The sequence below is a fragment of the Nematolebias whitei genome, chromosome 1, assembly GCF_014905685.2.
Source record: "Nematolebias whitei isolate Nwh7 chromosome 1, NemWhi1, whole genome shotgun sequence".
Lineage (NCBI taxonomy): Eukaryota > Metazoa > Chordata > Actinopteri > Cyprinodontiformes > Rivulidae > Nematolebias > Nematolebias whitei.
The window spans coordinates 15,848,246-15,860,040 of NC_056498.1; the positions used below are offsets into that span (position 1 = coordinate 15,848,246).

The 11,795-nt window shown below is 40.6% G+C and overlaps 1 protein-coding gene across 1 annotated transcript in view; it reads left to right on the plus strand.

The window, feature by feature from the left end:
• Positions 1-2,577: 2,577 nt before the first annotated feature.
• The window catches only part of LOC119415308 (protein NDRG2-like), a 23,932-nt gene continuing 14,714 nt past the window's right edge, over positions 2,578-11,795 (plus strand). Inside the window, exons 1-5 of the mRNA XM_037682491.1 lie at positions 2,578-2,659; positions 6,843-6,887; positions 9,592-9,697; positions 9,790-9,910; positions 10,508-10,570. Coding sequence (XP_037538419.1) covers positions 2,588-2,659; positions 6,843-6,887; positions 9,592-9,697; positions 9,790-9,910; positions 10,508-10,570 — 407 coding nt within the window. The 5' untranslated portion in view covers positions 2,578-2,587. The remainder of the gene's footprint in view (positions 2,660-6,842; positions 6,888-9,591; positions 9,698-9,789; positions 9,911-10,507; positions 10,571-11,795) is intronic.

Genomic DNA, 11,795 nt, shown 5'->3' on the forward strand with positions numbered 1-11,795 from the left:
CCAGAACAGAAACAATGTAGAAAGACATTGACTTTTTTTTCCCCTTATGATAAAACTGAAGTTGGATGTAGCCACTGTGATGGCCCAGAGGGTTGTGTTTCACAGCTTCAGTTTTGCATTTGACAGCTTTGGGTTCTGTGGGGGAAGGAAGCACATGTCAAGCAAAGGAGAAATGCTAGTTCAGCCATTATTGTTAGCGTTAGCTTGGCTAACATCCGTCCATTCTTTTTCTTTACCTGCTTTTCTGTGCTGGGTCGTGGAGTTGTGGGGTGGTCACTGGGCAAAAAAGCGAGGGGTACACCCTGGACAGGTCGCAAGTCCATCACAACACCACATAGAGACAAAAGAGACAGACATCTATTCAAAGCACTTTTGATCAATAGTTTTAGCAGCTAATGGTAGTGCATTCCCTTCCAACTGTACCAGTTTGGGCAGGGCAGTCCCAGATTTTGCCCCCCTGTCCCATGTCCTGCATAAAGAAGGGTGGAACACTCAAATGTCATTTGACATGTGCTGGCTGGGCTCACTTGTTTGTGCCATGTCTCTGTGGGAGTGGGGCTACAGAGGGGCTGTTTTGCGGGATTTCTGCAACAGCAATAGTGAGTGGGTGCCCTTCATCGCATCACTGGTATTCGCAAATACGTACAGGTGTCCCTGATTGCCATCAGCAAATGCTAGCAGGTATGCAACTGATATTGTCTGCTATGGTTATCTTTTCTCCACGTCCTGTCAAAATACTTGTGCAACTTTTAAGGCTCTCATTTGAGCTCAGACAGGTCCACTGAAAGATCTGTTCTCCTAACGATGCCTTTAGCTCCAACGTTAGCTGCTGACTGCATGGACCTTTTCATTGATACCATGTGCATACTCCGTCAGTATTTTGCAATGTGTTCTAGATAAATTCATGCCTACTTTTGGTTCATTCACATGCATCCTAATCTTTTTGTTGTTGATTTTGTATATTTGTTACTATCACTGACTCCTTATCCAGTGAAAATTTATTAGAAATTTTTCCCAAGTTTGATGTTTTATCTTTGCATTTACTTTTATAAATGGTTGTTTTTGTACCGATATATTCTGTCTTAGCTACCAGAGGTGTCTATGAGTGTATTTGGGCATGCGGTGCCTTGACCTCTTGCGCATGAAAAGGTTATGGATTCACTCAATAACTAACTGTGTGGTTTAAACGTCAAAGTTGAATGTTTTCTTATCCTAATCTGACACTAATTCATGTTTGCTGTCATTTTCCACAACTATTTCACATGCAACACTTCACCTGCTTTTTTAAGATCTGCTTTTATTTCTCTTACTGCATATTTAAAGTTACTACCATATTTTCCGCCGTACATGTCGCACTGCCCTATAAGTCGCATCAGTTCAAATATGTCTAATAAAGTGGAAAAATCCATAAATATGTTGCTTCACTATATACGTCACATCTATTATGCATCACAGCTGACGCGTCGCATTTGTTACGTGTCACCACTGACAACCCGGAAATGTGGGCCGAACACGGAAATGTGGGCCGGTGTTGTGCCAAAACATTGACTGGCTGCCAAATGGTGGCCGCGGGAGCGTGCACGGAAGGACTTTGACAAGAATTTAACAAGAGAAACAAAAGTATTATTAGTTTGCTCGAAATTATAGTAAAGGTGTGTCTCAGTCTAACTTTTGCTTAATAAATGCACTTTGACAATCAAATCAGCTGCATTTCAAAACCCGATACGCGGAAGTAGGAACACGCAGAGGGACGAGTCGCTGTGCAAATCTTCGAAATTTAACAAGCACCTAAAATAATTTGTTTGCTCGACATTATTGCAAAGGTGTGTCTCAGTTGAACTTTTACTTAATAAATGCACTTCACTGGTCAAATTAGCTGCATTTCGCCAAGGCGGCGCAGCAAAATTAAGTTGATTTGACGGTTGCTCCAAGCGAGCTGGACGAAGGTGGCAGCTGTGGCAAGCTGACTGTGTTATTAATAGCTACTTTTACCTGTTACATTATCTAACAGCATGCTATAGTGCTCTGCTGCCATCTAATGGCTGAAAATGGTAGTGTTCAATTTTTTAGTCAGAATGACTGAAAAATGGTCATATCTCAGCCAAAAATGGGTTTATAAATATGGGGGAAAAAATCCATAAATAATTCACTTCAGCGTATAAGTCGCAGGGCATGCAAATTATGGAAAAACTGTGACTTATACAGCAAAAAATACGGTACTAACCTTATGTGTATTTGACTCTTCCTATAGGTGCTTATATGATGTGATGATCCATCATCTCCAACTCCTCTTCTGTTTCTTTTTTAGCCCATATTTTTGTCCCACAATTCTGTTCAGCTCATCTCTGCTTCATTAATTACTAATTAACTTTCCTAAAGTCCCACAGCCCACTGAAAGTCCCAGAGGAATGCAGCTACATGTAGTATTTAATCACTTGGTGTGCTTGTGCAGAAATATGTGCGGGGGTTAAAATATGTGTGTGACTATATTATAATTCATACCACAGAGTATTTGTTTGAGGATGAGTGTAAAAAAGAGGTTAATTTAACTGTATGTGTTTTCTTTGTATCAACAGGAGGCGACAATATGACAGACATGCAGGAGATCGCCATCACAGAGGACAAGCCTTTACTTACGGGTCAGGCTGATCCTGCCAAGGTCAGAAAGGCTGCAATATGTTCAATCAAATACAGTATATGTGCACACTCATTATTAATGTACTATTTTTATATAACTGCAAACATTAAAGTATTTGCAGACTGAATGCAATCCAAAAACACAAGCACTTATTCGGTGAATATTAGCTACAGACAGCAGCTGTAGAAGCCAGAGCTCATGAGAAAAAAACAAAACAAGATCTGGTCAGTGAGTCCTCTGCTGTGCATAAATGTGACATGTTTTTTTTCCCCCCAAATATATAATGTAACATTTGTGATATCTCTTTGCATGTCAGTTTAAGTGTGTGTATCTGTGTGTAAAGCTGTAGCAGTGCTTGTTTGTATCTGTCAGCCTGACGTCAAAGCCCGGAGGGCGCTGCATCTGCACAGCAGCTTTGCTGCAGAGAGTCAAGCTGATTGTGACTCATGACTGATGCCTGGTTGACAAACAGGGAACTGCAGCGCTCAAAAACAGAATGAAGATAAGAGATATAAAAGATATAAAATAATGTAAACTCTTATTTGACCTCAAATCACATGCTCGTAATGAAGAACAAAACCTTTTAGGGAATTGGATCAGGAAATTTTCTTAACTATTGTATGAATCTTAATACTATGGTTAATTATGGTAGGTTGGTATGGACAAGTGAGTAAAGAATTTAAAGAACTTTTGATATTTTTAAAACAGATTTTCGGCTGTGTTCTTCTCATCCAAATGTATGCACCAAGAGGAGAGTTCAGGAAAACATCATTTGAACAAAGTAGAGATTTTAAACTTTTGTATTTAGACTAAAACTTTTCAGGGAAAAAAAGTTAAAAAACCTACCAGTAGGAAAGACTTTAATGACCCTTAGGAGAGGGGGCAGTGATATCAATCTGCATGTGAATCCAACTAATAAAGTATCTCGCTCACCTCAAATATCACAACTCCACACTCTCTAGTTCTGAATGGAAAAACATATTCATGAAAACAGAAGATTTGTTTTTTAACTCTTAAGATTTTCAGAAAGAATGACGTAGAAGACTATTTTGCACATGCTTAACTACTTTGTGCACTAGAAAGCAGAAAAACTCTGGAACTTTTTTTATGCATTTTGTCTTAGTTTAACCTGATCCTCTCGCTGTCAAACTTTTATCATGTGGTAAATAATGTTAAAGAAAATACAAGTTCTGGAAGAATCTTTAGCCAAACTAAGTTCTTTCTCTGTTTTTTATATGGTGCTGCTGTGGACGCTCTCACCATCTAGTGGAGGAGTGTGGGTGTTTCAGCGTTTTTGTTAAAATTATATAGATGGAATTTTGTGTTTAATAAACAAAGAACAAACTGCTTTAAAATATAAATTACCATGTAGACAGAGAAATTAAATTAAGCTCGTTGGTGCAGTTTTTTTCATTGACCAGGTTTCGATCATAGCGTGTGTTCCATCTATCGTGGGATCACACTTCTCGCCCTCCCCAGGAAAGCTTACTCCTGCTGTTGGTTACTCCTGGGTTGCTTTTAAGGGATACCTGCTTTGGTTCTTGTTTAACCAAAGCAGGAACTGTGTTCGCATTCTTGGTACAAAGTCGGACTTGTCTCCAGTGTGGGTTGGACTCCGCCAGGGCTGTCCCTTGTCTCAGATCCTGCTTGTGGTGTTCATGGATAGGATCTCGAGACGCAGTCGGGGAGAGAATGGGGTCTGGTTTGGAAATCTCAGGATCCCATCTCTTATTTATGCAGATTTTATTTATTATTATTATTTTTTCTCTGTGCTCCGGTGAAGACAGACGATTCTCCATGTGCTCCATCCCTCACGCTTCCCTGCTTGCTCTCTTTTGTCTTATGACCTTAAAGAGTCTCTTTTTTTTTTCCTGCATACCTTCCTAATTCAAAGGATTTGATCAGCTGGTCTCTCAACAAAATTGATCAACTTCTCCCGACAGGAGTCGGTGTAAGGAGGACCCTCTTTTCTCAACGGAAACAAATTGGATTCATGATGACAACTGGATTTGCTGTTTGGGTTGGTGAAATCTGGATTGTCTACAAATTTGTGTGGATGTGTCAAAGCTTGGTAGCACTCAGACTGAATTATGTGGAGCTGCATCAGAGCTGGAGCAGGCTGTTATCAGGACTGTGAACTTTCTGGCAGCACCCATGAATGGTTGGGAATAATCTTGGCGAAATCTGTGAGCTCGACTTTCGGCATAAGGAATCAATTCGGCTGTTTGGAGTCACCGTCAGAGAATTGTACCAGCAAGACTTAAAAGGCAGAAATGGCCATTTATGAGTTCTGCTTGACCCAAACTGTGGCCTTGACGGCGGACTTATCTCAACTTCTCCTGGCATGTTTTGAAAATAACAAAGATGCTTTGACTGTCTCCTCATCCCTCCCTTCTCAAGGCTGTGGACATGTGACAGAACCTCAAATGAGCTGATGATAAATAACACCTCTTATCTGGACAATGGCTGAGAGGGGTGGGCTCTGGATTATGCTACGGCCTTCCCTTAAAATTCAATGTCTTCACCGGCCTATATGTACAAGTATCACGTCTATTTATGTTGCTTTGCTAGTTTTTTTTATGTCCCAAATCGTGCCCTGTCTAGTGCAAGGTGTGAGAGATCTTTTTTTTAATACATTTTCTCCTCATGTTTTCTTCTCTTTTTTCATCTAAGCAAAATATTATTCTGAATAAGAATAAAAGGGCCGCGCTTATAGCAGCAGCTTTGTGCACTCCACCCATCTTTCGGATGACTATACGTACATGTTCTCGTTATATCTCTGTGCAATGATAATAAAGCTTATTATGATTCTGATGATTTGGTTCTGTTGGCGTCTTCAGGCAAAGACCTTCAGTGTGCACTAGGTGGTTTGCAGTCGAGTGTGAAGCAACTGGAATTAGAGTCAGTTCCTCAAAGTCTGAGGCCATGGTTCTCGACCAGAAATGGGTAGAATGCCCCCTCCGAGTCGGAGGCGACTGTGCTTTAGGTGGAGTTCAAGTATCTGGGTGTCTTGTTCATGAATGATGGTTGGATGGAGCAGGAGATGGATGGATGGATAGGGGGCCTCATCCTCAGTTTAGGGCTCTGCTTCATTCTATTGTGGTGAAGAAAGAGCTGAGTTGAAAGGCAAAGCTTTTAATTTACTGATCTGACTTTGTTTCAACCCTCTACTATGGTCATGAGGTTTGGATCATGACTAAAAGAACCAGATCCTGGATGCATGTAGCAAAAATGTGCTGCCTTCACAGGGTGGCCGAACTCAGCCTTGGAGAATGGGTGAGGAGCTCCATCATGGGGGGCATGCTCGGAGTAGAGCCACAGATCCTCCCCACTGAAAGGAGTCAGGTGAGGTGGTTTGGGCATCTGATTAGGATGCCCCCTGGACACCTCCCTTAAGAGGTTTTCCAGGCACATCCCCCTGGTAGGAAGCCTTGGGGAAGACCAGAAAACTCTGGAAGGATTGTGTATCTTCTCTGGCCTGGGAACACCTTGGGATCCTGCAGGATGACCTAGAAAGTGTTGATGGGGATGTCTGGGTTTCTCTCCTAGACCTGTTGCCTCCACGACCCGAAGTGGTAGAAGATGAAGAAAAAGATGAAGAGATTTCTCTATTTTCTTGTCACTCCCCCTTCTCCTCTTTAAATTCTCACATTGCTAATTGTCCAAGAGCATGTCAAGCCTGTAATTTATAAGCGTGGGTTAATGGATCCAAAGATAAAAGTGAACCAGCCTTTTAACAGCCACTGCTGGACATCTGCCATATGATGCCTAGCACACCACTTCCTAGTCTGAAGAGCTTCTCTGCTGCTTTATCAGCAGCGTAAAGCCTCTCATTATGCATCTCTGGGGGATGTTTAGGAACTAAAGTGTCACCTAACATAAAGGGTGAAAAAAGAAGACAAGGATTTTTTCTTCTTGGTCCAGTTTTTACTGGGAAAACACTAAAATAAACATAAAACAAAAGTAGTTTTATTCTTTATTGTTTTTCCTGTAAGATGAATTTAGTTGAACCTGACCCAGGTCAAATGATATAAATACAAGTAATTTAGTGTTACTCTTGCACAAGCTCATAACCAAAATCATCCAGGTAATTAGGTTAGTTCTTTGCCATTTTATCTAGAACAAAATTTGATTATTTTCTTATTTAAAATGGTTTTTAAAAAATATTATTTTGCTAATGAAACTACTGCCATGTTTCTAACAGGATGCTGCTGAACTAGCTGCTAGGATACTCCTGGACCAAGGACAGGTAAGACTGCCATAGTCTCATAACTGCAGTTAAATGACCCAAAGAATATATTTAATTATTGTCAAAAGACAAAAATTGGTTATTGTCTCTCAAATAAATACATCATTTTTGAAATGGCTAAAAACTGAAGTTTGAACACGACAGCAACCAAGGATTTATTCAGAGACGTCTCCAGTGTTCAAAAATTCCATCAGCGAAAAGGAAACGTGCAAATTAACTGCAGACAACTCAGTAAATATTATATTTAAACCTGTTGTTTTCTGCCAGAGGCAGCATATTCCAAAAGTTTTATCAAAACCAGACATGTGTAGAAGTACTAGGTGCCAGGTTCTCGGTGACATGATGAAGGGAGAAAAAGGCTGTAAGAGTCAACAGTTAGCATGAGCAAATCCAATGACATTTTTAAAGATTTAATGAACAGAAATTTAAAAGCTACCAGTAGTTTAACCTTTTTGACTGAAGATAATCTAAGAATCAACATCCAGTTCTGATGCCTTCTGAAGGACACATCTGGCTGTTAAACAGGAGTCAACAGCATTCAGTGTTTCCCCTAGTTTACTTGCCTTGGCAGGGCGCTTATATCTTCCGTGATTTTTGTCAGAGACTCATTGCGTGCTGTTTGTACCGACAGTTTTCGAGTGGGGGTGGGGGTGGAGATGGCTCAGCGTAAGGGAGACGGAGTGCTACCTCCATAGTCACAGCTTTTTAGATAGCGCACCATCTGTATTGCGCCACTAGCTTAGCGCTACGTCAGTGCCGGCAGTTGGGATAGCCAGGGCGCTCGGTTCTGTTGACAGGGCAGGGCGCCCTGCGTGTAAAATGCCATGAACTTTACAAAAGACAGAATTCACATGCATTCATCTTAAGGATCTGAAGCTGTCCACTTTGATGTCTTTATGGGATTTTAGACAATTGATAAGTTCAATAGAAAAATCAAAGCAAACATGTTCCTGTTTTTAGTATTTTAGTATTTTACTTTGTTTAATAAGGCACCTTGATTTAATTTTGTTCTATAACACTGCTTTTTATTTTTATTTTATTTGCGTTTTATGGCTGTTTATTGTTGTGTGTACCATATCTGTGATTCTGTCTAAAACAGGTCTCTCTTGAAAATGAGTCCTCGTGACTCAATGAGACTAACCAGTGTAATAAAGGTTGAATGAATTCAAGCAGTTTGGTGCTTACTTGTAGATCGTTTTTTATTATTTTGTTTTGGAACTATCTTCAATTGCATTTAATTTAATTTTAATTTTTTGGATAAAAGACGAAATGTTTCAACAAAGAAGAACCATTCAGAGGACCTGACAATCTTGTTAGATTTATCTACCTGGATTATTGAGCAGCATCAGTAGAATCTTATTACTTTGTTTTTTTACAGTATTTGTTTTGTGTGTGTGTCCCCTGGCATTTCATGGGCTCTGTAGATTCTAACAAATCCCTCCCCAAATTAATTAATTCATTCAACCTTTATTTATACAAGTTAGTCTGATTGAGTCACGAGGACTCATTTTCAATAGACCTGTTTTAGACGGATAACATATAGAACACAGACAACAACAAAAAAACAATAGGGGGCCGAGATGGTGTAAAGGCAGGGCAGCCGACTCGGGACCTGAAAGTCCCAGGTTCAATCTCCAGTCATAGCACATCTCGTGGTGTCTCTGAGCAGCACACCCTATCCCCAAATTGGTCCCCAGGTGCTTTCAATAACTGCCCACTGCTCCACCTGGTGGTGGATGGGTTAAATGCTGAGATCCAATTTTGCCATTGTTTGAGAACATGCAATGATGACAATACATAACACATTAAAAAGCAGTTAAAATAAAAAGTACTGTTATAATAACAGTCAAATCAAGATGCCATATAAAACAAGGTAAAATATTAAAAACAAGTAAAAACAAGAACATATTTGACAACAAAGTTCATGCTCAATCATCCAGATAACAAATCCAATAATTCGCAGTCAGGTTATCTGGACAGACTGATGAAGCCCTCCGGATAGAGGGCGAAACGTCTCTATAAAAAAGAAACTGTCCAGATGACCTGACTGAGAAATATTGGAAGAACATATTTGCTTTTGATTTTTCTAATGACCTTATCAAATTCGGTCTGTACTGAGGGAACATTGCAGGTAATTAAGGCCTGAGAGCGCACGCTGTAACTGCACTGATGACGTGACGTGGGAGGAGATATAAGAAGGTCGCAGACCAAGGAGAGATTTATAGATGAAAATGAACCAGTGTGAGAGCCCACGAGTAGATAATGATGACCAGCTGACCAAGGAGTACAGGGTACAGTGATGGGTACAGTACAAACAGTTATGAATCTTAGCACACCATGGTAGACAGCATCCAACATCTGCAAGGAGCTGACAGGGGCATTCATGTAAATAATGTCACCATAATCAATGGCAAAAAAGTAAAAAGTATCGGTTACAAGGTGTTTTCAGAGTTAGACACTATCTATTTCTGAAAAAGAAACCCAGTTTTAATTTCAGCTTCTTAGCAAGTTTTCAACATGTGTCTTAAAAGTGAGGTGTGCATCAACTAAAATTCTCAAGTATTTGTAAGAATCCACAAAACTCAATAGGAATGCCATGCATGGATGAGATAGGAGGAAGAGTTGCTGGTTCTGATTAAAAGAGAAGTATTGACAAACAGATGCTCTTCTACGATTGTGTTCATTCGTCTGATGTTGACTCCAGGCGCACAGTGTTGAGACCCCACACGGCGTTCTACACGTGACCCTCCACGGCACACGGACCACCCGCAGGCCCGCCATCCTCACCTTCCACGATGTGGGTCTGGACAGTAAGTACCCCTCCCTTTACTCAGCCTGTTTTAATTCATGCTCACTCGCTCATCAGTCCACTCTTCACTCCCTCTGTCTCTTTCTTTGGCAGGTAAAAGCTGCTTCTCTCCTCTGTTTAAGTTTGAAGAGATGCAGGAAATTGTCAAGAATTTCACCCTGATTCACATTGATGGTCCTGGACAAGAGGAGGGGGCCCCCACTTACCCCCCAGGGTACGGCGTTCTCTCTGTGTGTTGTACTAACCAGCTGGTGTTTCATCAGTAGCAACTTCTTTTTCCACTTCAAATAAAATTCTTTGCACAAGCTTCTGTACAAGCTTAAAAGTAATCCCCACTAAAAATACCCAATGTTCCCATCTCATATATCTTCCTCTCACGGTTCGTTAATACGCTTTTGTCAGAGGTTAAAACTAAATCCTCCACTTTTCTCTTTTCCACGCTTCGTAACCCCTGTCTCTCAGCCCGACTCTGTTCCTTTTCTTTGAGTGATTGTCTTTGTGGCTCAGGAGGATTTTGTTGCACGTCTTCTCCCAATACTAACCTGTGACCCTGCTGATGATTCAACAGACTCTTACGTTTTAAATCCCAGTGACTAGAAAGTCTTAGACACTGTTGTCTTTAAAGTAGGTCAAACATGAAAACCAGACTGCCTTATTGTTACAGTTATTAAAGCTGTCCAGTTATTTGGAATTGTTAAAAGGAATCTGAGAAATACTCTGGGTTCCATTGGTTATATCACATCCATAGTCCAAATCCATTGGTTTTTATGTAGGAACACTATTTGATTTACGTTTTTCCTTATACCGGTAGCTACCAGTATCCGTCCATGGAGACCATAGCTGAGATGATCCCTGCTGTGCTGCAGTTTTTCAAGTGAGTCAACGTTTGATTTAGCTCAGTTTTACTGTTGTACACACAAATACAGAGTCAGTAAATAACTGTGCTTTTCTGTGTCTGCTATGTATTCATGTGTATCCACCCCCAAATATTCTTTCTGTTTTGTTGCCTTACCACCTAGATGTTAAATACATTTTCAGTTTGATCAAGACCTACACAAAACACTCCAGATTAGTGGGTAAACTTGTTTTATGTACCCTCCCAAAGTCAATCCTGTGTCGATCGACGTTTAGCAGCTGTTGAAGTGTCAAGTCTCTTCAGGTACATCCTAACAGGCCTGGTCCATTAAGACACTGTATTTTTTGTCCATCGTGACCAAACTGTTCCAGCTCTTTCAGGTTGGGTGGTGTTGTGTGTGTCTAACAATCGTCACATCAAACCAGAGATTCTCAGTTGGATTGAGGTCAGACCTTTGACTGTTGATCAGATCTCTGCAGTGTGCAGTTTATAGTGGTCAATAGTGGTCCAGTTGTCAGATCCTCCCATCTCTGCTGAGGAGCTTGCCCTGCCTCATCTTGGTTATATTGGCCTCTTGGTTGCTTCTCCTTGTTCCACCCTTGAGTTTTGGTAGGAGGCCCTATCTCAGCAGGTTTGCTGTGATTGCAGCATCCTTCCATTTTTAATATTGGATTTATTGGTGCTGTATGGGATGTTCAGGGTTTAGCATATTTTTTTATAACTCAACGTTTAGTAGGTTTGTACGTTACCTTTCCATAACTTTGTGTCTGACCTGTGTGGACAGTTTCTTGGTCTTCATTCTGTTTCTTGATTGGATGTAGACCTCACTACTTAGAGGTGTTGAACTGCTGTTGCTCTGGTGGGCTGATCCAAGTGGTGCACTGATGTTTTTGACTCTTGGATTGTCCACAGAGCAATCTTGTAGAACACAAATGTTGTGTTGCTTCTAAAGTTAATGGTACAAGCTTCTAAGCATTGAGGGTGTCTACTTATGTGAAAACCACTTTTCAATTTTTTTCACAGTTTTTACAGTGATTTAATATATAGATATATGTCTAAACTTCTTTTGGCTGCTCACTTCTTCACAGATCGCCACAGTGAGCAAATTTACATGTTGGTATTTGTTTTATGCCGGACCCGTAACCTCAGGATTACAAGACCACGGCACTGACCACCAAGATCTCTCTCTACACACGTAGATAGATAGATAGATAGATAGATAGATAGATAGATAGATAGATAG